General features: G+C 33.0%; 1 protein-coding gene across 2 annotated transcripts in view; it reads right to left on the reverse strand.

Moving 5' to 3' along the window:
* CFAP299 (cilia and flagella associated protein 299) overlaps window positions 1-27,839 on the reverse strand; it is a 500,183-nt gene that overhangs the window by 287,716 nt on the left and 184,628 nt on the right. For both annotated transcript variants that reach the window (XM_016156182.2, XM_016156181.2), the window contains exon 3: window positions 13,415-13,505. In XM_016156182.2, the coding sequence (XP_016011668.1) occupies window positions 13,415-13,505 (91 nt within the window). The remainder of the gene's footprint in view (window positions 1-13,414; window positions 13,506-27,839) is intronic.

The following is a 27,839-nucleotide window of genomic DNA, read 5'->3' on the forward strand; positions in this document are numbered from 1 at the left end:
ATGACTGAATAACCAAGGGTCATTAACAATTTGAGAACAATCCTGCAACATGATAGACAAAAATATATATACCACAAGTATTTACCCTGGAAGACACAGAAGTAACTTAGATAACAGAGAAAATTAACAAAACAAATCGAAACTGTAGTCTCCTCAGAGATTACATAAGAACACAGTACTAAGATGAAAGAACATTAGTTTAAACAGTTTTATGTCTGTTTGGCATGTTCATCTCAAATGATAAGAACATGACAGTAAAAGAAGAAGAGGAATGGGTAATCAAAATTAATAAACTAATCTTAGAAGCTGGAAAATACCCAAATATTTGGAACTAAATAATAACATTTAGATAAACCATGAGTCATAAAGAAATCAACAGAGAAATCAGAAAGTCATTTGTACTGCATAAAAAATGAATTGCATGAAAATGAAAACATGATCAATCAAAAGATTACTTAAAGTAGTGCTTAAAGGATAATTTACAGCACTAAAACACCTATATCAGAAAAAAGAAAAGTCTCAAATCAGTGACCTAAACTTTCATCTTAAGAAACTAGAAAGAGACTAAATTAAACTCAGTGTAAGCAGAAGAAAAGAAATAACAAATAGACATCAGTGATGTAAATGACACAAAAATAATAGAGAAAATCCATGATATGAATAGTTGGTTCTATGAGATCAATAAAATGGATAAATCTCGGGCCAGACAGCTCAGGAAAGACACAAATTACCAATATCAGGAATGAGAGTGGTTATCACTATAGATGGATCTTACAGACATTAAAATGGTAAGGGAATATTAGGAATAACTTTATCTAACAAATTTGATAAATTATAAGTGTCAACACAAAGTAGGCATTCAATAAAAGACAACTATCTTAATTGCAATTGTTAACATTGCAAAGACTGTATATTGGTCAAATACGAAGAGGAGCAGAGATTTCTAAAAAAGAATGATAGATAAACTGACCCTTCTAAGACTTTTTCTCCATTTCTCAACAACTAAAGTAGAATATAAATGTATCCAGCCCCCATGCCAAAGAGAGCTGGTATTCTTGCTGTCTTGACTGTAATAAAAACTTCTTGGTTCAGATTTGGCCCCTCCCCTTAAACTACTTTACCCAGGATGAATAAATATAAAAAACAGCAAGGATCAAACATTCAAAATTGGTTAAAAGAAGAGCACCTGGCAACATACCTGGAAACATATGCACTGTTTTTCTCATATAAAAAAATACAACCCTGTGATGACCCAGTGGTAAGATAGACCTTTCCCCTTGGACTTGGGGGCAAGGGTGAGGGGAAGAGGATAAAGAATAGGAAGGCTTTAATGTGTTTCTTTTTCAGTTGGGGCATCTAAATAAACAGACTACTACTTCAAAACATTGGCTCTCAGGAGCATTTAGTTAATTCACCACATATTGAAGTTAAGCAAGAAGGGAGAAATCAACATAATTGCTAAATTTCTGTTTGTGATCCAAATCTCGCTGAGAGCATACATACCAACCTTTTAAAGTACTAAATTATATTCAATTGGAAAATGAAAAGAAAAATCTTTTGAATATGATGCAACATAATTTTCTAATAGCATAAACATTTAAGTCGTTAGATGTTACAAATTTCTCACAAAATCACCATCACATTTTATAAATTGGGTTGAGCAATAATGTTCACAAACTTTAAAGAGTAATCGTTGTTATATCCCTATTATTGTTCTGAAGTTCAGCTGTGTTATTTATTATAAAATAGTCAATCGTCTTCCCTGACAGCTAAGTTTCACTCGTAACTTCTTTATGAGACCCTCTGCTAACATTAGGAAGTGAAACTATTTGTTCAAAGAGCTATTTAATTCATTCATTTCTAAAAAGTAGTTCATGTATCAAGATTATTTATTTTCCTGTTTATTTTTGTATCATTCACAACATGAAAGCTACCATGTTTGTTAACATTAGCACCAGAATTATTTTCTTAAAATTTATGTATTTGAAAGAAGGAATACTACTATAACATAGCAGCAAGGATCAAGTAGCCAGCCTCATGAATATACTTGGCCCTCATTGCATGTGTTAGAACCCAAAACAATCTGGAAATTTCTTCTCAGTTATGTAGCAGCTTCATTAATACTAATTTTTTTCAAAATAAAAGCTCTTATATATATCACCACAATCGACATGTCCAATAATTTTACATTTTACTAGACTCATTGAATTTTGCTTTGTATCTCTCCAAAATCTGTAGCAATTTTTCAATAGTTCTTAATTAACCTTTGAGTTGCTGTCTGGCAAGCACATAGAACTGAATTTAGAGCAAGTAACAGTTTTCTTAGCTGCACACAGAACATGAATCCAAAGATTCTAACTCTACCAATGCTTTTGGAGGGTTCTTCTAAATGGAACTGGAAATAATCTGTTCCCACAAAAGGATTCTGCTAGATGATTATCCCCTCTGTAACAGAGATTAACTTTACCAATTTTAAGATTATAGTTAAGGTTCCCTTGTTGGAAACCAAGAATTTGACTCTAATTTAAGGAGTCAAAAATGGAGGATTTAGCAGAATAGTTCAGCAGTATCTCCCAGACTGAAAGGTCCCTGGGCTGAATATTCAAGATACAGGAGCAGATATGCAGGCAGCTCAGCAGCTGGAATTTACCGACCATCTCTTTAAAGAGGTTAGCTTCAGTGACTCCCTGGCTCTGTATCTCAACATTTCTAAGTTACTTCCCGACTGAGAGAATCCTATGGGCCCAACATAAATCATTTAGACAGATAGAGAAAGCCGGATCCCTGTGGCCTCTGGAGGCCCACCTCTGGATCTGGGTTCCTTTCCCAGAGCAAATGAATTGTTGTGAGCTGTGACCCAAGGTTTGCCCCTTTTGTTTGACCTCTTGGCTGCATGTTTTGTTATTATTTCTTTATAAACATTTTTCTAGATATAAATCCATTCACATTTAAAAAATTTTCCAAAATATTATAATTTGTTTTTGGCTTCCATTTGTGACTCTGAACTATTTCAAGCATAAAGAAAATTACAAAAGAGATTAATGTAACTAACACTATTAACATAACTACTATAACTAATACCTTAGCCAACATTCAGCTAAGCGGCTTACTCAAATCTTCACATTCTCCATAGTGGTATGAATTTTAAAGAAAGAAAACATTACAAAAAAACCTATTCTTCAGTTCTATTCTTCTCCCCTATTTCCTCGTCAATCTCCTCCTACCTTGTACGATGTAACCACTTTCCTAAATTTGATGTACATCGTCCCTATGTAGTTTCTATACAATTAGAACATGAATGTATCCATAAAAATGTATAACTTAATGTGACGTTTTTACGATGATTCCATGTTGATAAATAGAAAACATCTTTTTTTCACATTGATTTCTATGCACTATCCCATTCAGTATATGATCCACAACTTGTTTTCATGTTTCCGAACATTTAGGTTATTTTGCTATTCTAAGCAATGCTACAATGCACATACTTATAATTATCCGATAGACATGATTGAGTGTCTTCAGGTATGTATCTACTAAAGACTGTGCACATCTTTCTTTTCACCAGATATTTTCGAATCGTTCTCTGAATTGCTCTCCTGCCAGCTCTGAACATGCTTTCTTACTTCTTCACATCCTCTCCTGTGTTTGGAAAGGCCGATCTTTTAAATTTTTGTCAATCTTGTTTGTGTGAAATATAATTCATTTTAATTTTCATTTGTCTGATTACTAGCACAGCTGAGCACCTATCTATCCATACTCCAGTACCATATTGTCTTAGTAATGGTGACTTTTTAACATATGTTATTATCTAGTAGGACTGGCTACCCATTCCATTCTTCTTTTTCAGTCTTCCCATTAATTTTAGAAATTTAAATGTCATTCACTTACTAAAGATGACTAATGGCTTTAATTAAGAAATGAGAGTAAATATTTTGCTTTGGGAATATGATACAGCAATAATGTAATGCATACAAATGCATATGTGGCAGATAACAGAAGCAACTGGTAGTTCATCAATCACATTTCCCTTTCCTCCTAGCACTCAGCTAGACTAAATTTCCCTGTCTTCTCAGTAGATGTGGCCATATGAATGAGTGCTAGACAAGAGAACTGGGACATAGTATTGTAAACCACACTTCCAGGCCTGACCCATAGAAAACCTTCTCCATAATTCTCCTTTCTCTCTCTTCTTTGAGCTGATCCTCAATATCCAGAGAATTTTCAGAAGCTGTGTAATAAAAATAGAGCTTATCTGTCAATACAGTTCCCTGAATGAGTACATGTAACAGAAAAAGCCCTACTGTGAGTTTAACATGGACAAGCAATTGAGCATGAAGTAAAAGAGCAATACATTTTTATTATTAAATCATTAAGATTTGTTTTGCTTTCTTATATAGCTCACTTTACCATAATGAACACAGTACTTCATATATTTACAAAATGTATACAGGTTCATAACATTACCCAAAATCTTTGGAGCTGGAATTATTTTAGAATTCAGAATATTTGGATTTTGGTAAAGTAATATGGTAGACAAACATATTTTTTATCGACAATCCCAAGAAAGCCTACGAGAGCATCCAATAACCAAATACATTAGTTTTTCTTCAATAAACTAAAGAGAAAGTCACGCTAAATGAAATAGATTCTATAAATAACCTCATGTCAGGTCATGTTTGATTGACAAATAACTTTACTCCAAATTTAAAAAAAAAACATCCTTTGGTTTTCAGAACTTTGTGGATTTTACATTAGTAGTTAAGGGATTGTGAACTTGAAAGTTCATACAAACTTTTGTTATCAGTGTACTTGCTGTGAATAAATCAGTGGGCTTTTATAATTTATAGCTCTATTTTCATTTATGAAGAGAAGTAATGCATTCTTAGAATATTTATACCTCTACTAATGTCTAAACAATCTGACTACATTTCACCATTAGACAAATACCCATGATAACTCGTTTGCATAGAACACTGGGAATATAACTACATAATGTGGCAAAGAGATTCATTTTTCAAATTTTGGTGACCTTATATCAACTTTACTCTTTTTTATAGTGCACAAGCAGCCAAAAGCCTCCAAAGAAATACTGCACTAGTTCTGAAAATGCGTAGTGCTCAGAAAGTAATTAATAAGCTTTATCTCCATTCTTTATGATGGCAATTATTACTTATTATAATCACAAATATATCTTTCATAAATGCACTTAGACACAATGCTAGTTGCTTACTTGCAGTTGTTGATTCACTGGTTTGATTCTGTCAATACAAACAAAACAGTACCTTTTCTATGTGGGGACATATACTAGTAGACATAAGATTTAAATGAGAAAGCTTATTATATATGCAGAATTTCTGGACCAGAAAACCATGATTGAATTTCTAATTATTTGTAAATGAAGCTGCCTTTGCAGTAAAATATATTTTATTTTACTTCAAGTGACTATGGAAATGAGACTCTGAAGAAATACACTTTTACATAAAAATGATTGATAAAATGAGATATTAAAAAATTAAACTTTTATATAAAATGATTAAATATCTTAAAAATATTTTTATTTATATAAGATTACATCACTGAAAAAGTGGCATTCATTTCGTTCATATATCACTAATGGCCTTAATGTTGAGCTTTTGCATCACAGTGCCTGGCAGTGGTGTCCCTCCTGGATTCCCTTTCTCAGGCTGGTGCATCCAGCTCCAGATGCTTCAGGTGTTAAAGGCTAATGGTTAACACCTGCACCTCCTCAAAAATGACTGTGTTTAGCCGACAGGAGCCACTTTACTCCCTCCACCCCCAACCCCTGTGGCAGCTGATGATTAATTGATAGAGACAGGAAAGGTGTAAGAGTGTGTAAGCACCTCCCCCATGCCTCAAGGCACAGCAAACCGACACAATTCATGCTCCAGAGCTCCCTGTGTGATCAGACTAAGGCTAGATTTCCACTGAAACCACATGCCTGCCTACCTTTTTCAGTGCAAGTGATTTAGTAAATTCTCTCACTTGCACCGAATTTTGCATCTTAAGCTCTGCTTCTAGAAAATCTAAACGAACACAGCACACATAATTTATAATTTATTGAACACCTACTAAGGATTAGACTTATTTGTGCTTTAAACATTACATAATTTTATTCTAGAAATATCTTAGCTGTATGAAAATTAGTATCCCCATATTGTGGATGGTAAAACTCACTCTATAAAGTTGAGGAACTTGTACTTAGCTGGTAATAAGTGGGAAATCCAAGAATCAAACTCATATTAATATGGCTCCATAAACTCCACTCTACATAATTTCTCACTGCCTCTATATCATATTTTTAACCAGGAAGTAAAAAATTAATGATCTATTCAACCATACTTTTTAGTGAAATGGAAGTTGATGTGCATTTTATTTTCCACAAACATTGATGTAATTTGTTTAAAATGTAGGTAAGATTGTATGAGTCATATAATTTCCATAAGGGTTTATTAGTGGACAAGCATGGATTCAATTATAAAGGAAATAAACATATGTATAATACCTTCATTTTCTTAAAAGGGAACATTTTATAGAAGTTGGAAAATAGCAAGGAGGGAAAAGATCATGTCAGCACAATGTTACTGGTCATATACAACGCGATCTTAAGTTTCATAGAGATTTCAACACAGGAAATGGGTATATTAGGAGCTGCCTAATTCATAGGTTTTCCTGAGCCACGTACAGTGGTTTCTTTGAATGACTCTGAAGAAAAACCCTTAAGCAGTACATTTATACCAGCTTCAATAATGCATATTTCAAAGCCCAAACTGGCCAGCCATGTAACTGTTTACACAGTCAACATTCAGTGGGAAAATAAGTGTCAACAGGTTCCACTTTCTCAGCCCGGAACAGCACGTGACCTTTTATTACAATCCTCATGAGTCTCTGATTAGGAAGAGAATATTTTATTTTTGTTTTTCTCCATTCAATAAATCCAGGATCCTTAGTTGACTACCACCTAAAAATAACAGCTCCCCACACCCCACCCCCACCCTGCCACTTGGCCACTTAAAGGAGTTACATAATCCCACTACATTAGAAATACTGCAGGAAGGGCCCATATCTTTTCCATCTTTGTTTATGGCAATAGCAAAGTGGTTTGTACAAAGTAGAAAATTAATGAAGTAGATTGTGGTTTCCTACATAAAACACTTTTTTTCCATAACATAAAACGCTTTTTTTAATATGCTGATTGCTATATCTTGCTAATGACCAACAATATTTAGATCCATAATAAAATCATAAGCATCTGTCTCAGGAAGCCCAATAGTCTTTTCTAAAGAGAGATTCAAAACTGTTCAATGTTTTCCTTAAAAACTATCAATAAAAGTATTACATGTTTTCTACAACTTCTATTTTATTCACAATTATAACTCTAGCAACATTATACTTTTACTGCAGAAAGCACATTATTTATTCAATACTTATTTATCATACAGTGTGCCAGTGTTTAATCAATATTTTGTTAAATACTCAATATTAAGATGAAGGTATTCTTAATACCTACATTACATAGTAGGACATTATGGCTTAGAAAACGTGCATAGTTCTTTTGTGATCTGTAATACAAGGTAAGTAAGGTAAATCTAGTACCTTAACTTCTATGCTCTTAACCACGGAACCACATTAAATCTCCTAAGCTAGAATCACAATTCTCTTCCCATTAATAAAATTATCATCGGTCGCATATACTCCATTGAATCCCCTAAATAAAAACATATAAATATACGCAAAACTCCCTCTCACCATTTCCTACATCAAAACAAAGAACACGGTTTGCAGTTATCTCCTAAATTACTCAAACCCATCTCCTTCCCACTATTCGTTCTGTCATTTCTTTATCCCAGCCTTTTATTATCTATTGTCTGAAATGTTACAACAGCCTCTCAGTTGACCTCCCTTTCTCATATCCCATCCCTCACCCCCACAAACATGTACTTACTTTCACACACTGCTGCCAGTGTACTCTTAAAGTAAGTATCTGATCACGTTGACCATCTGTCTAAATTCTTTTACGGATACCAATCATCTTTGGAGCAATGTCAATGCTACTGAGCACAACAGTTGTCTGTTGCTCACCTCTTTGGCTTTGTTGCCACCTCCTCCATGTTTATTTGAGGCATATTTACAAAATAAAATTGACCAGACTTGGTGACCAGTGGAAGATGAAAAGGTATTTGGTTTAGTTGTAATTAAATGTATCTGAGGTATAACAATGTGGAGATAAACACTGGGGTTGAGTTAAAGATATTTTTTCCTCCATCTATCTACTATCTCAACCACTTATTTTGTCAAAGACAACTTATCTCCAAAATCAGATCCATGTTCTCTACATCCCATTCCTGATCTTTGAGTGAACCATGTTCTCTTCTCTTCATCCTCCCTATCCTCTTCCTGGTCCAGGCTACCATCTTATTTTCTCTTATCTAATCTTGTAAGGCACTAATTGACATCTGTTTTAATCTCTCTATAACTTATTCTTCATACTGTAGGTATATTGATCTTTTCTATCTGAAAATCTGACATCATCTCTTGACCCACTTATACACAACCAATTATTTTTTCCTTCATGGCACCTATCACAGTTGCAATTTTGCTTTATTTATATGTTTACTTGATTATAGACTTTCTTTCTCAATCAACTCTAAATTCCATATACACTTGCTATCCATTGTATCTCCAGAAGTTAGTACAATGCTTAGGACAGAACCAGTTATTAACATCTAACAAATAATTGAATAAATTTACTTATATATATTTATGGACAGCAAAGATCCAAGCCTTGTTTTGACAGCAAGAAGCATATAGTCAGTGAGTTCATGGGTCTGGATGATTCACCAAGGCGAAACGTATATAGCGGGAGATGCAGTGCAGGTCAAGTAGAGGTATTAGGTGGTCAGCCCAAGAAAGAGACTGAGATCAAAAGTCAGAAGAGAGTAGGAAAACTATAAGATAATTATGTCATAGACACCAATATAGGAAAGAAAAGAAATTTATCAGTTATGTAAATACCTCAGAGTAATTTAGAAAGAAATTCGAAATTATTTTCTCAGAATAACCAATTTTACCTCTTTAATTTCTATGTAGTCATTTCTTCATACAGTCATCACATACAGACCTCTAAAATTTTCCTTACCCTCTATCATATACATGAAAGCTCTCAAGATGATATACCTTTATTCAAGCATCTCATAAAATAAAACAATGTGTTCAATTCTCTGTGAATTTTTTAATCCTCCTGCAACACTATGGTTTGCAACACCAATGCGAGTTTCTAGATATCTAGAACCAGATCTGTTTAGTCCGCTTTTCCAAGCACTTATTATAAACATACACTTAATAAATGCCTCACCGTGGCAATAGTGTTAAAAATTTCATAACACGAACAATCAAAAACTATACTTTCTCAGGAAACAATAAATCTAGTTATTAATGAGAAATAATGGTTAAGTATTTTAGTCTTTAAAGAATTCTTAAATCTGAAAAACATGGTGCATGAGGTAGGAATGTTTAATGAATGGCTTATACTTAAAATAAAATTAAGTAGTTATATTATTAGGGAAACATATTCATTGAGCTTGTCATTTGAAGCACTGCACAATTAATCCTTTTAAACATTTTTGTACATGCACTGCACATAGGGCTCAATATTTTGTTAAAAATAAATGCATGGAACATCATAATCATTTAAAACAGAGTATTTTGGAAAAGATATAAAGAAAAAATGTGTTTGTTTATAGTGCCTGTGTATGTGCACAAACACAGGCAATATGTATATCATACATACACATGTATAGTATATATTATATATGAAATTCAGAGGCATTCATGAAATAATACTGATTCTTGAATTAAATTGGCTTACCTCTGAATTGGTACAATCTTTAAAAAAATAATTTATACGAACAATATCTATGTCAACAGCACCTGACCCATTGAACCACCAAAAGTTTTAAGGAAGTACATTTTCAAGAATTTTTATTCTTTGAGTAGCAGTTATATAAACTTAGAAAATGTTCCTAAAACCCATTCCCTCCTAGGGCATAGCCTGAGATTACACAAGCAGTAGGTTTGTGGGAACTATACGAACGCATGTAACAAACAATCCTAGAACTTGAACATTGAAAATATGGGGTGGGGGCCCATGGGGTTGGGGGAGTGCTGTTTACCAGAGATTCAGACTCTAGAGCAGAGCAAATTCAAGGCCTAAATGGAAACAACTAATAAATCAATTTTGCAATTAGTTGACTAGAGGGAGAAGGAGGACACTCAGAAAAAGATTCAATTACACAAAATAGCATTTGCAACCTAGGATCACCAAACTCAAAATAAAAATGTGTGAATGTGGGAAAGTAAATCTAATCTTCTAATATCCTAGCTACATTTAAAGAAAATTACCTAGGATGACTGCTATGGAGGCAGTGCTGCAAGCCTTATTACGCCATGCAGGTCGACTGTCAGTTCTGAAACTATACCATTATTTTTCTAGTATGTATTCTCGAAAGAGGAAACAAAAAGAGCAGCACATGTGACCTTGGGTTGAAAGTCTCTGTTTATTTTGCATTTACACATTATGTAGAGAAATCCTAATGCTTAGGAAATAGTCATTTCCCTTGGAGAGTTTGGACCTCATAAGATTCACACATAATTTCTTCTGACAGTAAGTATCCTAAAGACCTGTCATGGGACTTCAGTCTTTTTACCTAAAATCTCTGCCTAATAAACTTTTGCCAATCCATGACTTTACATACAATTTAGACGTTGATAATTTACTATTTAGATTTTTATTCTAGCCAAGACTTCTCTCCTAAGCTCCAGACCAATATATGTAAAAGACCAATCAAGTTTTCCACTTGGATATCAAATAAGCATCACAAAATTAATATGGCCATGACATAATTATGTAATTATTGATTCCCAAAATAAGCATTCCCCAAGAGTTCCTTTGTCACAGTAAGTGTCACCATCATCCACTACTTGTTCAACCCAAAAACCTAAAAGCCACCCTAATTTCCTCTTTAATCTTCCACATCCAATCCATCAGTGAGTCCTGTCGGCTCTGCTTCTAAAATAGACACGATTCAGTAACTGCCCTCTATTTCAATTACTACCACGCTGTTTTAAATTTCATCTCTTGCGGATTAATTACAAGGGCTCAGTAACTTCTCCTTGTCTCCACTTGAGCTCTGTTTCCCACATCTCCTATCCTACACAGCAGCAGTGAGATGGATCTTTCTAAAGTGTAAACAAGATCAGGGCATTTCTTTGCTTAAGATCACCTATCAACTTTCCATTACAATAACAAAGAATACATATAGAAATTAAAATTAAAGAATACAATCGAAATTCCTTGAAACCTACATGAGCCAGCTGCTGACTTCCTCTTTGATTGCATCTGTCTTTATCAAAGGGGATTGCAACCCCTTCGATAACTATATTTCAGCCATTCTGGTCTTCTGACCATCTCTCTTTCTATTTCATTTTCTACTTTTATGTTCTCTGAAGCACCTATCCAGAAGCTGAAATTAATTGTTCCACTTTTTTACTTATTTTATCTTCCTCTATAAAATATAAACTCTTAAAGGTCACAAAATCTGCAGTGCCTCAGTGTCCCAGTGACTAGAACAGTTCCAGGTTTGACCAGGTGCACAAGGATATGTATTGAGTGATTGAAAAATGGATGAAAGCTAGGCAAGAAAACATATAAACATATCACTTAGGAGGCTATGATAGTAATTTAAGATATAAGGGGTGTCTGAATCAAGTAAATGATAATCGAATTGGTGAAAAGTGAAGTGATTTGACTTAAATTTGGGAGAACATAAGGATATCATTGTGATAAAAAACAGGGGTTTACATTCTCTACAGATGTTTGTTGGTACTACTGTCTAACTGTGAACCATTTTTCAACCCTTTGGAATCTGATTTCCAACCTCACTGTAGATGAAATTAGTTGTCAAATAATTTTTTTTTAATTTTTAACTTTTCAATTATATTTGACATATATTTGTATTAGTTTCAGGTATATGACATAGCGAGTAGTCATTTATATAATTTATGAGGGGATCACCCCGTAAGTCTAGTAACCACCTGGTACCATACTTAGTTATTATAATATTATGAACTGTATTTCCTATGCTATATTTGACAACCCTGTGACTGGATCTTTTTTAAAAATGTACATATTGTCAAACGCAAAGATTCATTTCAGTCCTTATCCTGCTTGATCACTAGTGATCACTTGCTCTTTCTTGAAAGTCCTTATCATGGATTCCTGTTACAATCACATTTTTCTGCTTTTCTTCCCAACTTTCTAGCTTCTCTTTAATTAAAAGTCAGATAACTTCTCTGTTGTGATTTATAAGGCCCTAGAGTCTAGTCTGTGCCCATATTTCCGACCTCACCTCTTGAAATCTCACTCAGCCCACTTCCTTCAAGGACCTTACCCTGATTTCAAGTTCAGGTTAATTCTATACAATTATATAACCAAGATATGATTTTTTTCTCTCTCTCTCTCTGAAGGACATCGAAAATTTTTTCTGTATGTGAAATTTTCAAGGAACCTGATAATGAGGAAAACTCTGACATTTCTATTGAGAAAACTTTGGTAAAATAGATTTCCTTAAACAAATATTTTTCTGTTGCTCTAAATTTTTCATCATACTATTCTGATTATTTTTCTGAAATTCACTTATTATAGTTTCAGCATGAAACTATATTCTTGACTTGGAACATTTTAAGACTTAAAGATTCTTATCACTAATATTATACTAACAAAGGGTAAAAGTAAATATATATTCCAAATAATATTAGCAAGTTGACATATTTGAAACTAGCACATGTTTTAATAAAGCAAGAGCACATTCTCCTTGGATGATTCAAAATCATTTCTCTCATTATGTAGTTTCTATCACATCTCCCAAGGTAGGACTACTGGGCAGACTCTAGTACTATCTTTTACAAGTAAAATGAAATCAAGTAGGCAGGGGGCAAAACTTGGGGGCCAGTGGATGACATAACTTAGAAAAGTACAGTAGGAGGTCAAGCTAAAAAGAAGCAGGACATTTCAACATAGGAATAGTACACAGCTGAAGATGACAACCAGACTGTCAAGCACAAGCATTTTTCTGCAATAGATGGATAGAATCCTAGTTGGGTTTTTTTTTTTTTTTTTTTTTTCACCATTCAGCTACTTATACAGATGTAAATTCTAATAAAAAAAAGTTACATATATTCCTATAACATATAAATAATAAAGAACCATATTATATCCCTCATAAATTACTTTTGGGGGAAGATATTAAGAGTTATATATTCAGCTAACTATATATTATATACTAACTGTGTCTTTAGTGTATGTATTTTTAGTTGTTGAATGAAATGTACTCACGCTCACTTTTCCATTGCGATTGTCCTCTTCTCTCACTGCCAGAGCCTTCAGAAAGTTATCTTGCAGGTCTTTACCAGCACTTGTTAATGTCCTATAAATAGCAGGTTTCAGTTACAATATTTATTTAAAACACCTGAAGTCAACAATTATGCTTCTTTATTACAATATGATTTTCTTATAACACTAAAATCACATATACATTATACACAATCATTATAAATCATATGAAATAATTATAATATACTAGATTCTTCAATTTAATTTCATACAGTTAATTGGAATTGAGTCTATAAATAATATAAGTGTTCATATCAATACTCAAGTCAGATACAGTTAATTTCACTTACATGCCCATTTTATTCTTTTTATCATGACATGAAAATTCAGTATATCTATACCCCTTAGTACTTACAATAATTTTTAATTTTCTATAATTTAAATATAGCTTACTTATTTAATATATAAAATTAAAATACTAGATACCTATACCAAATCAGTTGCTAGAACAGAGCATTAATTTTAGCTCTGTGAGTGGAGATAATTAAGGAAACAAAGGTTGAATGATCTCTGTTAGATTAAAAGGACGCATTAAGAATTCAGAAGAGAAAAAGAATTCAAAAGAAAAATAAATTTGTCTGGAAGTAAAATTTAAAGAAAATTTATCATGAAGACCTTGATCATGCGGCATTGAACCACATAATGAAGAGTGTATTCCAGAGTGATTTGGGAATAACAGTCCTTTCTTCATATGGAAATTTCCTACATCTTCAACAAACATTTCTATTATTTGCCTATAATGTACCAGGAACTATACCAAGCACAAAGATAGGCAATCTCTGCTCTCAAGCTGCCTGTGGTCTCATAGAGATGAAGAGATATGTCAACATTATAATGTCATACCATGTGATAATTGTTACAGAAATATGCATAGATATCAGAAGAGTGATTAAGAAAAATACACTATCAATTCAAGGAGATGTCACTTAATCTTAAGCTTTAAAGCATTTATTGAACTAAATGTTAAAAAATGAGAACATTAGCAAGTTTGGGACAGGGGGTGAAACTACAAAGAAACAAAAGAATAGAGATGTTAAAGGGCAGAGCACTCTTGAGTAATTGCAAAGCAGTCAAAAAGTAGATGAAGTAAGGGAGAAACCATATAGTATTAATAACAGCTAACATTTTTACAGATACACTGTTGTCAATATTTAGTTAAGGCCACACAGCTAGTAGTAGCAAAACCTATATTCAAACCCAGCCAGTCTGGTTCTAGAACTCATTCTCTTAACCAGCAAGCCATGCTGCCTTTCCAGGAAGTCCTTGTATGCTACATGAAGGAGATTGAACCTTTTCTGCCAGAAGACATTGAACTACAAGGGCCTTACGCAAGGAAATAAAATTGCCAAGCTTGTGTTTTAGAAAGAATATTTAGCAGCTGTGAGAAACATGGCCTGGAGGAGAGCAATGCTGTAGGGACTAATTAGGAAGCTATTACAAAGCTTTCATAAGAGATGATGAAGACCTGATTTAAAGCAGTGGTGGTAAGGATAAGAGATAGATCTTAAAAATACTTAAGAGGTAAAATGGAGCTGGTTATTTCTTTTTGTGAAGAGTTAAAGAAAAATTCCTACTAGGTTTCATTAAATCAATACAGACATGTACAACATGCAACCTACTATTTTGTTGCTCTAGAAACGAAACATGTTAAATTGATAATAACTTGTCGGCTTTTGCTTATCTAGCTTAATGTGTCTCGGCTTGTAATATCAATATCAAATAATAATCCAAACAGCTAAATATACATAAAAAATAATCACTAATTAGTACTAATGGAGAGAATCAGATATTTAAGAAATTCTTCAATCCATTGTTCTGACCAAAAGTGAGTCTTCCATATTGCAATGTATGTATGTACTGCTCTGATAGTAAATCTCTAAAATATTTGTCAGTTTCTTGTGCAAAGAAACATATATTGTTTCTCCATTGCTCACAGGACAACCTCTACATCACTTGATCAGTTTTTACCTCATTTCCGGCTTATGTTCTATATTTAAAAACAGAATCAGTTAGAAATTCTGTGAAGTCCGAACAGAAATTTTTTTTTACAAGTGTATCAGTCAGAACTTATTAGGTTATGCAATAATAACAAACGGGTCCAAATCTCAGTGATTTACAATTACAAAAGATTATTTTGAAATAATGCTATGCACATCAATAGCAGGTTACTGTGGCTCTTCACCTTGGAAGAATGAACTGGGAAGCTAATGAAACAGCCTTTATCTGAAACATCTTTGGTTACTGTGCAGAGGGAAAAGAGAAAAATGGCTCGTAGAGCATCTGCTTGTAAGACACATGTCACTTCTATACACATTTTATTGGCCAAAGCAAGTGCTATAGCCCAGAGAAGAGTAGCACATATTTGTGAACAGCAGCCCATTTATCCCTTGCTTCCTATAGCATAACCAAATACATGTTGAGAGTAGATAGCTCAGCAAACAAGAGCAATAAGGAAAACTATTTCTGAGTGAAATTTAAAAGTACAGAAAACTTTTTAAATAATGTGGTTCACTGCAATATACCTAAATAAACACCTTTGTGAAAATTAAGAGACCTAATCTTAGTCCCAAAACACAGCCTCCCTCTTGAGACTCACAGAACATTCTAAAAATTATGGCTGAAGGAATGAAATACACTTTGGTATGTGGTCTTCTGTGATAGTGGGAGACACTTATTGCTTTTGCCTCCCCAACATGTCTCCCCTTTTATTGGTAACAGAACCCTTATTTTTATTTGAGCAATGGTCCCTCTCACTTTCTGTAGCTTAGTAGAACAGTCAATCAAAGTACCTGCTTACTCACAACTCTTACCCCCAAACCTCAGCTAATGAATATGCCTTGAGCTTGACCAATGGCACTCCACCTCATGAGAATTTACAGCATAAACAGAGAGACAAAGGATGAAAAACAGCTAGAGTTGTAGTGACTGTCCTTAATTCCTACTATATAGCTTCATCATTCAACTTTTTCTTAAAATCTATGATAATCAGTGTTCTTCCAATAAATTCCCTTTTTGACTCAGTTCATTAAAATTGGCCTCTATTGCTCACAAACAAAGTCTGTACAGTAGCTATCCAGTTAAGCTATCCCAGAGTTCCTAAAAGTTTCCATATAGTAAGTCTACTCAACACTCTCCCACCTCCCCAAATACACCTTGTTTTGTTGTAAATCTTTAGAACATTACAGGTAAGTTAAAATCCAATTTGATTACCAACCACAACCCCAAAACACTAAAAGTAACCACCATGTTCAGTTTTGCAGGCGTCCTTCAAGGGTATTTTCTATAGTGTATATATATATTTGTATATGCATAAAAAAAAAACATATAGTAGCATTTGGTGAGTTGTTTATCTTCTTACATAATTTATAACTTACTGGTTTTTTACATTGTTGTTATTTTCCTGGGAATAGTTCCTGGGATGGTATTGTTCCTGAGAGTTCCAAGAAAGATCAAAATTATCCCCAGGGATATCAGACATAAAAAGTCAAAAGAATAGATTTCTAGGTACCATTCATTAATAGGGAAGGAACTCCTAATATTCTACCAGGCCTGGCTCTCGCTGCTGGCTGAGGTTTTTAGGAGATATCTAGGCCAGGCAGGAAAAGGGAGTAATAGCAGAATTCTTGCTGCCCCTACACTATGGCAGACATGGTTCTTTTTTCTTCAGAAATTTCTGAAAATGGAAGTCTCCATTTTTACCTGGGCATACATTTTCCTGAAATAAAGAATTCCATTTCCTACATTTCCTGGCCTCTCTTGCAGCTATTTATGTCTACATGACTGACTTTCTCACAACGGGATCCAAGTGGAACTTGTGTACCACTTCTAAGAAGTGCACTTAAAGGGGGGCGAATATGCTTTATTCTGTGGGTGGAAAGTAATGGAAATGACTCCACCTGCCACCGTGACTTAAATTGGAGGTCACTGTTATGGAGAAACGAGAGAAAGAAGCAGGGTCTCTGACATATTGGAGCACCAACCCAGTCTTGGTTGACACCACATATATTTCTGGAAGACTGAAAAGAGTTTACATTTTGTTTCGGCCATTGTCATTTTTCAGTTTTCTAAATTTTTAATTAAACCTAATCTAAACAGATACATTCACCATGTGAAATCTGCTCACCCTATTGAAAAATATGTTGTGGTGGTATTGGTTTGGTGATCAAAGTGGACTTTTACCTTATCTGGAATATTGTAAGGATTCTATACTACGTCTGTAATTAAAATGAATTACTTTTCAAACATTGAGAAAGTTAAGTATTTTAAATGGAAGCATGAGATAATGGAAATGACATAATTTCCTATAACATCTATGAAGAAGATAAACGTATTTTTGTTATATAAATTGGGAACAAAGAGGATAAAGTATATAACCCCTCCAAGCTATTTGCAGCAGAGTTAAAAAGTTATATAAATAATCAATTATTATACCACACTAAATCTGAGAACCTGAAACTTCTCAGTAAGGGGAAATATTAGAAAAGAAAGTTAATATAGAGTGTGTGGTAAGGAATTCTTAAATCTTTAACATGCATTACTCTTACTTAACTAGATTTATTTAACAGTCAGTGACCTGAAAAACCTTGCTTAAATAAATATTACAAAAAAGAGTTACTTCCTCAAGAAGTGAAGTAGGTCTGTTACAAAATCTTAAGGTTATAAGTTTTATAAAGGCAAATACTCCAGCTTTTTTGTTTACACTGAACCACACTTTCAAAATAGGGTATAAGTTATATGGATGAGTTTTTACCAACCTTGTTAAATCATTAGCTAAATGTATTTATATAACCGTACATGAATGACTCTAAATATATTCTTAATCCTCAACAATTAGGCTACTGGTTTTATGATTTAATTAAGTTGTTTGGGTATCACATATATTCACATGATCAGATTAACATTCAAAGAGAAAGAATAAATGAAGAAAAAAATTGTAAAACTGTTAAAATAGGAACTTATTTTCAAGAGTTATTTTCTTAAAAGTTCACTTATTTTAAAGATTATAAAGTCTTAAAGTCTTCCAGTAAATATTTATAAAATCAATCATCTCAGAATTTTAAATGCATAATTAGGAGAATTCTGACAGGCAAGGTTTGATTAATCATTGAGATGTTTTGTAGTAAGCATTTTTCTGAATAATCACTAAATCAAATCTGAGATTATACTACTTTAATAGTAATACTTTTTATCTGTTTTAGTCTTATATGGGTCTCTATGCTAGGTAAACAATTTCAATTATCCTCAAATTAAGCCTTTAAAGAGGATATGTTTATTTGTATCTTAGAAATAAACAATTTTAATCAACTGGAATTCAGTTTTTAATCTAGATATCACTGTTCCCAAGGCTTTATTTTACTAGAATAAAGCTTGACTATATATGAAAACATTATATTTATAACATAATACTTTCATACCAGGAAAACAATGGTAATTCACTGGGGAGAAGAAACCTGTTGATGGGGTGGGGGTGGGATGAGGTGTGCCACCTTCCTCCGGAAGTAGCCCTGGAAGTCAGGCCTTGAGAACTCTGTAGAAGCTAATTGGCCATAATCATCAGGCCAATCTGGACTGGAATTCTGACCCATCATTCTGTTCAGAGGTAATATTGATTTCTTTCAAAGCCAGTGAACCCTGACATAGCCCATATTTCATATTTCCAGAATTTATATTCAATTCATTAGCACTTGTTTGAAAAAATAATTCAAACTCTCTGTGCATCAGTTACTTTAAAATGATGTTTTTGTATACTCAGTTTGGAAAAATTTAGTGGCGACTAAAGTGAAAACTAATAGATGAGTTAAAATTTATTATAATAACTCTGGAATATCATCTTAAGATACAAGTACACATCTATGAAAAAGCAGTTTTCACAAATAGCTATATTTCCCCTAATAAGTTTACTGACAAAATTATTTGTATGTATTTTTTATTTGTATGGTCTCAAATAATAAAAATTTGATTTTTTTAGAGGCCAGAGTAGAAAAATTTTTTGTAGATTTGACATAAAAATATGATCTTATTTAAAACAATGTGTGGATTTTTAGACAATTATTTGAGTATTAAGTATGGAAGATATATTTTTATACTACTTTGATTTAGGGCACCTTTTACTTTGTCAAAGAGAGATGATCTTGTATGTTTTCTCCAGGACAACACAATAACTTTTTGTTCTGTCCTTTACATAATTAGGAGAAAAATATACTACTTTTTGCCAAATAAAATATTTATAAATCTCTAATACTGGTAAACCTTCACATTCTTTTTCTCAAAGTGTTATTGGATATTTGCTCTGCATTAGTCAGCTTAGGCTGCCATAACAAAATACTGCAGACTGTATGGCTTAACAACATTTTTCTTACAGTTCCGGAGATTATAAGTCCAAAGTCAAGGTACCAACATGGTCAGTTTCTGGTACAAGCTCTCTTCCTGGCTACCAGATGACTGTCTTCTCACTGTGTCCTCACATGACAGAGAGCGAGCAAGAGCAGGTTCACTGGGGTCTCTTCTCATATGGCACTAATCCTATCATAAGAGCCCCGCCATCATAAGTTCATCAAAACCTAATTGCCATAGGGGTTAGGCTTTCAACATACGAATTGGGGATGGGGGTCACAATTCTTCTGTCCACAGCATGCTTTCTCCCTTCAATACTCATTTCCCACATTGTATTTTTCTTGCCATATTCTGTCTTGCTTGCCTTATAACCTCATTTGTACAACTTGGAACTAGTTCGAGTTTTCTTTTATCATGTGGAATAAGTTAGTAAGTTTCCACCTCTTGAGATGGCTAGATTAAGTTACTGAAATCAGTTATTTGTTCCTCTCCAGCTCTCTTTAGCAAGTTGCATACTATTTCAAGCAGGATAACCACAAAAAGACCCAAATGACATAGATCATGGGGATTTACCTCAAACAGCATGGAGAAAAAGTTCCTATTCCTTATCTTAAATATGAATTTATATGAAAATAATATACTCATTATAAGATTAGTTTAACTTTTATATGTATAAAATATCACAAGCATACATAAAACAGCAGAATACTTAAATACAGAGTTAAGAAATTATTACAAAACCAGCCCCTGTAACTCATCACCTAGGTCAAAAAACAGAACAACGACTACACTCCAGAACCCCTACATATTCCTTCCTGCTCACAACTCTATCTTCCCCTCACCTTCTCACTTTTATAATATTCACTCCCATGATTTTTCCTTATTCATACTTCAACTTTCATGGTCATCACTCTCTTTTATCATTTAAGTATGTACCCCCAAACAATATAGTTTAACCTGCCTGTTTTTGAATTTTCTCTAAATGGAATCATAAAGTATACATTTTAATATAGTTTCTTTCATTAACATTTTTTATGTTCCATACATATTGATGCACGTGGTGATGCCTCATTTTCATTGTTTTCTCCTATGTGAATAACAACTATTTATTTATCCTTTCAATTATATAGACCTCAGAGTTGTTTCTTATTTGGGTCTATAATAAACAGACTGCTAGGATTTCCAGTACATGTATCCTCAGCATAAATTTCTCTTAAGATCTGTAGCTAGCAATGGACTAGTTGTGTTATATTTGTTAACTTCAACTTTACAAAATAATGCCAACTTATTTCTAAAATGGTTGAACTAATTTACATCCCTACTGCCAGAGCATGAAAGCTCCTTTTGTTCCATCACATTATTTCCAACAGGTTGTACTTCAGTACTTTTTAATATTAAGCAACTCAGTGTTTGTATCCCGATTATTTTTATGTTTCATATGTATATACTTTTTATGTCTAAATTGTAAGTCATCTGAAAGCTACATGTATACCAGAAATTGTAGAGAGGGGAAGAAGCAACCGGGGAACAATTTAAAGTCCTTTTCCTTGAGCATAAAGGAGAATCCACCTTTAATATCTGAGGGATTATTTTTTAAAGATCTAAGAGGAAAAAATAGTAGAGCTAAATCCAATGTGTGGTTTTTGAGTTTCCTATCTTTTCTTGTAAGCTATTCTTGGTGGCCTTTCTTTCTTTTTTCTTTTAAATAAGATTGAAACAGTGTTCCTTATGAGTCAGATCAGTCAGGATTACATTTAGAGAGATTTATGGTTTAGGAACTTTTACACTACATACTGTGATTTCTATGGAATTTCCAGGAGATCATCAATTTATATTCTAATAACTCTTAGAAAAGGAGAAGACTACTTGAGAAATGAGATTCATTTATTGGTGAGAAGGAATGAGAATCAAATTTCCATTGAAAAGATAAATGGCACCATATTCTCCACCCCTTCTATGTGAAAGAGTTTTTAAATTATCAAATGTTCAGTAAAGCTATCAGCATCTCTGGGAAAATAACTTCAACTGTCAGAAGCACACAAAAGAAAGTGTGCTAACATGCACACTAGACAGCTGTTTCTTATCTTTTTTCATTTTGAGGGAAATCCAAATGGGAGTTCTGAAAACTGCGGCATCTTACATCAATCAAACTCTGCTCCCTCTGGATGAAAAGTTGTGCTTTTCTTTGAGGGGACACAATGGTTTGGCTTCTGTGTGAGAAAGTAACTCTGAATTCCTAATTTGTTTTTGTAAATTTGGCATATTTCTCTAGTTGATTCTTAAATATGGTAGGTTAAGATGTTCTCACACTTTGAGGGGGAACAAAAGGTTGCTTAAAAAGGAAATAAATGTTCTTAGTCTCTGCATGTCTTTGATTTTATTTCGAAAACACATTAAAATATAACTTTACTTTTACTCTCTTCTGGGAGGCAGCTAAATCTTTTATCTAATTTGAAATATATTTCCTGATCTTCTGGTTATATTTATTCAGTGCAAGCCAAAGGGAAAATAAAAAGCAAAGAAAGTTACCCCTGTTTGATGTGCTCACCTCCAAAATCCTCTCTCTGTGGGACTCAGCTTTACTGCTCCACAGAATACTGAGGTTGATTAGATTTTAGAAAGCTGAAGCTCTTGAGGCTCAACATATTTATGCTATATATACACTTATTCTCTACATGTGTGTGGGTCTCTAGTTCATAATTTTTGAAAGCTTCTATATAAGAAGGAAGATAATTTGGTATGATGGAATTCCAGGGGGAAACTCCTTACCGAAGGAAAGCAGTCAGAGCAGAAGGATCTCATACTGCTTTTCTCAACAATGGTACAAGGCAGTGGAGACTGTCTTGCATTAGGAATAGTGGGATCATTAGTGCTCCAAACATGAGTACACAGATGAGCAAAGAGGCTGGATGGAAGAAGAGTGTGGGTGTGAGACTTTCAGGAGAAAGATACCTGAAGAAGAATATTAAGAAGCTCTTTGGACCAAAGTCAGCCAAAGAAGAATTTGGCTCCCAGAAATGAATTCTCCCTAATATCCCTCCCACACTTAGTTATTGGAGCAAAGCAGTCCACTGGAAGGGTGGCCTGGGTGCAAATGACAATAGGTTTCAAAGAGAATCTGTTGGAGCTCTCACTTAATTACCTTCCCTATATGAGATTCATGCTCCTGATGATCACGATCTCCCTATTTCCAAAACAAAAATCCTGAGGTTCAAAAACACCAATATAATAACTCACTTTCTTTGTCACAAATATAGTCTCAAAATAAAATTGCCATAATTATTATTGACAATATACTTATTGAAAACACTGTAGGATTTTTTTTCCTTAGGTTATATTCCACTAGGAAGGTATGATCAGATTACTGTGTTTTAAAGTCACTATACTTGGAAAAGTCTTTTCTTTATAGATTTGACGTCAGTCAATTTTATTTCAATTTTTAAAATATTTAAATGTTTACTTTTAATTATATAAAACATTACAGAATTCCATCCATAAAATATACAATTTAGAGATTTAATGAATTATAGCTTGCATCTCCCCAGCTTGCTCTACCCTAATCTACTCCCTTCCTTCTACATAGACAATTATCTTTAATGATTAGCCTTATATTGCCTTTTAAACTGTTATTACTTTTAACATAAGCATATCTATCATATAGCTAGCTATATTTATTTATATAAATAGCACCATCCTGTACACATTTACTTTAACCATGCTTTTTTATTTAGTATCATATTCAGAGTTATACCTTAGTAGTAAGAGACTTTTTACTACTGTTTCAGTTGCATAGTACTCTATTGTAGAAATATATCATAATTTAGTCACTTAGCTATTGATATTCATTTGGGTTGTTCTCTGTTATTTGCTATGACAAATATTGCTTTAGTATATGCCTTTGTGCATAGGTCATTTCATATTTTTACCAGTATATCTTGAGGATAAATTCCTAGAGATAGAATTCCTGGTCAAAGTGTGCAGGAATATTAATTTTGTTAAAAACATCAAATTCCCCTTCAATGGGTTGGGCCATTTTGCAGTCCTTCCCACAGTTTATTAGGATGCCAATTTCTACACAACCTTATCAATAAAGCTTTTGCAAAGCTTTTAGATTTCTGCTAATCTAATAGGTGAGAAATTATAACTCACTATACTTTTTGTATTTATCTTATAAACAAAATGAACATATTTTCATATTTTAGACAATTTGCATTCCTTTTTCTGTGAACTGTATTTTGATACCTCATTTTTAAAAATAGCATTATTCACCTCTTTCTTTTCTATGTTTCTTTAAATATGAAAAATTTTAGCTCTTTTCTGATATACAGAATTGATACAAGTTACAAATGTTTTTCCTTTTCATTCTACTTCGTTTATGGTTCATCTCTCCCTTTCTGTCTATAAATTTTGAATCACAAATTATAGAGAAATTAATGCATGTTTTCTTCTAGAACTGGCATGGTTTTTATTTGTCCTACCATTTATATCTCTGATTCCTTGGAATTAACCCTGATGTATTGTGTGATAAATGTATCCAATTTTAACTTTTTCCATTTTGCTATTCAGTTAACCCAACAGCAATTATTTTAAAATTCATCTTTGTTTTTTACACTGATTTGAGGTGATTTCTTTATAATTCTTTACAGTGAATTTCCATATACACTTGAGTCTATTTCTGTTTTCTATTTTGTCCCACTGCTTTGTCTGTTCATGCATCAGTACCATACTATCTTAATTGTAGAAGTTGAATTTTTAATATTAGTCCTTCTCGTTGTTGTTCCTTTACAGTTTGTTTTTTTTGGGGGGGGGCGGTAGGGAGGGTGGTGGTGGTGGTGGATATTCTTGCTTGTTTTGATCCAAATAAATTTTATAATTAAATTTTCTAGTTTTAAAAAACTCAAAAACTGATCATTTAGCAGGATTATGTTAAATATCCAAATGTCATAGCTTGAATCCCTAAAGATGACTGCAACAATATCTCTTGTCTCACATAGTATTTTATAATGTGAGGTTTGTGCTCTCCTATTTAGAGGTAGAATCTATTCCTCTTCTCTTTGACCTATATAATATGGCAGAAGTGACACCGAGTGACATTAAAAAGGCCTGAAACCTGACACTTTTGCACTTTGGAGAAGCCGCCCGTCATGGAAGAAGTCCAACTATTCTGAATCCATCATGTTATATGAAAGTCCAAGCTACATGGAGAGTAGATAGATGTTTGGCCAGCCCCCAGTTGCTTCACCCATCCCAGCTGAGAAGACATGTAACTGAAGAAGCCATCCTGGATATTCCAGCCTCAGAGAATGACCTCTAATCTATTTGCACAGCACTGTTTTCTTTGGAACTAAGAACATAGCTAGATATTGAATTTTGCGTCTGCTCTCTCTACTTTGTGGGACTACACTGGGTTTAGGGAACTTTAAATTGAAATGTAGGCCTTGCCTAGAATGGTATAAAATACTGGCACAAAACTAGAGGTGCAGCTTCTCTGTGTCATGGTAAGGCACATGTATGAACCTCAGCTTCCACAGATGCTGTGTACTTGAATTATTATTAGGCTTTTCACAAAAAGCAAGATATTCCACTCGCTTTATCCCCAGTCCTAAATTTTCTATTAAGCTAATTAAATGTAGTATTAAATTAAAACCACATTTCATGAGCCTGATTACCAAATTAAACAGATAAAAACTATCATACTGTGCACTTCCTATTCTATTTTTGTCTATAATAATTAATCTGTTTAGACAGTTAATCTCTACTGTGGCCAGTTTTGGATAGTTGTGTTTTCTAGAAAATTTATCTATTTCATCTCTTGTTTACAAATTTATTTCCATTGTGTTATGCAGTCTATTGATTTTTGAAAATATCTTCTATTTTAATGGTCACACCACCCTAGTCATTTCTCATTTTACATATTTGTAGTTTTTCTCTTTTGTCTTGAGTTAGCTAGTGGTTTTAGTATTTTGTTAAATTTTTTTCTTCAAGGAACTGGTATTTGAATTATTAATTCCACATTTTTCTCACTTATTTTGGATTTTCAAATTAATGTCTTACTTTTTCTTTTGGGGGGTACTTTGTAGTCTTTTTTCTACCTTTTGAATTAGGTGCTTAATTAATTTGTTTTTATTGTTTCATTTTTATAAATATAGATATTTAAGTATCCTATAGCTTCTTAAAAATTGCATTATCAGTGCATATAACAATTTTACTTTCACTATATTTATTTTTAAGAAAATCTATTTCATTTCCTGTTTCTCTTTTGACCAGTTATTGAATAACATGGTTTTTTAAGGCTCATTTCAAAAGACTTTTTTATTGTTATTAATGTCATTTTATTGAATTGTGGTCTGCTAATGTCCTTTGTAGTGTAGTAATTGTAGGGGTGAAATTTATCAAGGGGATTTTTTTTTTTTTTTTTTTTTGGTGTACATGTGTGGGCAAGATGTAGTCCAATTTGTAGAATGTTCTATGTGGACTTGAAAAGGTAAAGTCTTTGTTATCAGAGTTTAGAGTTTACTATGTATTTATAAAAATCAATCTTATTAGTAAGTATTTGCCCTATTGCTCTGTTTTGGATTGAGAGAAATGTGGTAAAGTCTCCTATTATTAGTGTGTTCTTCTACTTATCACTTCCTCTACTCGGACTTCTGGTTTAGAAAATTGTGTTATTGGGTAATTAGTTATTTATTAATAACTCTTATTTCTACAATTATGAATTACAGCTTTAAGAATTATAATTTGTCCTTCATTGTCTATTAATTTTTTTTGAATACTAATTTGTTTGATATCAGAATTGTAACTCCTATTCTTTTGTGTGTTTAGAATATTTGTATTCATTCTTTATTTATTTTTATATTTCTGTATTTCTTTAATTTAGATGTGTCTTTATATGAAATATGGAGCATTTGTTCTTATGATTGAATTAAGTTCATTCATATATATATTGATGTGATTAATAAATTTGGACTTAAGTTTTTGTCATATTGCTTTATATTTATTGACATTATTGATATTGATTGATATTTCATCTTACACACACACACACGCGCACATAGTTTTTCACTGTGAAGTTGCATCTTAACTATTTTGTTATATCTTTTTATATATTTTCTGGCATTAAGAAAAGCTTGTATTTTGATCAAATGATTACTTTTGTATGGATACCTTTATATGAAACTCTTGTCCTCTCCCTTTTAGTTGTTCATTGTTCATACTATGAAAAATATTGAAATGAAGTAGCAGTATTTTTTCCACCCAATCATTCCTATCCCTAAACATCAAACTTGAAACAATATGTCTTTTACTCTCAGTAAATTTATTCCATTTTTGTATACGTTTCCTTATTTTTGATAGTTACTATATCTGTATTATCAGTGCATACAACAACTTTATACTATACTGCCTCCCTCATACCCCATTTAGTCTTAGTTTTACAGATAAATACATATTTAGTGTTCACCATGAGTCCTTTGGTTTATGTCTTCCTGGTCATTTTAGTGGTCTGAAATGTATTCTCTAGTTAATTCCTCAGGAAGGCTCATGGAAACAATATTCCCTGAGTTTTTGCATGCCCATGTGTTTGAGTATTTATTCACAAAGTTTAGTTTGGCTGGATATAAAATCCTTAGTTAACATTGTTTTTCTTTGAGTCTCGTTATCCCATTACTTGCTGGCATAAAACACTGAAAAATCTTACGGCGATCTAATTTCTTTTCCTTATAAGTCAGTCTTTTTGCCTATGTTCCCAGAGGATTTTTTTCGTTTTCCTTAAATTTCATTTTTCTAGACCATGTCTTGATGTTTATTCTGTGTGTGTGTGTGTGTTTTTTCTCCCCCAGAAAGGCAGTATGCCCTTGTAATGTATAATTTCAAGTTTTTTTATTTCAGAGTCTCCTTAAAGTATAATGCTTACTTTTAATTTTATTTTGTTGCTTTGGTTTTTCTTCTCCAGGGATTAGTATTGTGTATTTATCCATGCTCTTTCTCTTTTTATATAGTCTTTATCTTCTATTACATTCAAGTCCTTTTAAACTCT

Source organism: Rousettus aegyptiacus, unplaced genomic scaffold (assembly GCF_014176215.1).
Source record: "Rousettus aegyptiacus isolate mRouAeg1 unplaced genomic scaffold, mRouAeg1.p scaffold_m13_p_10, whole genome shotgun sequence".
Taxonomy (NCBI): domain Eukaryota; kingdom Metazoa; phylum Chordata; class Mammalia; order Chiroptera; family Pteropodidae; genus Rousettus; species Rousettus aegyptiacus.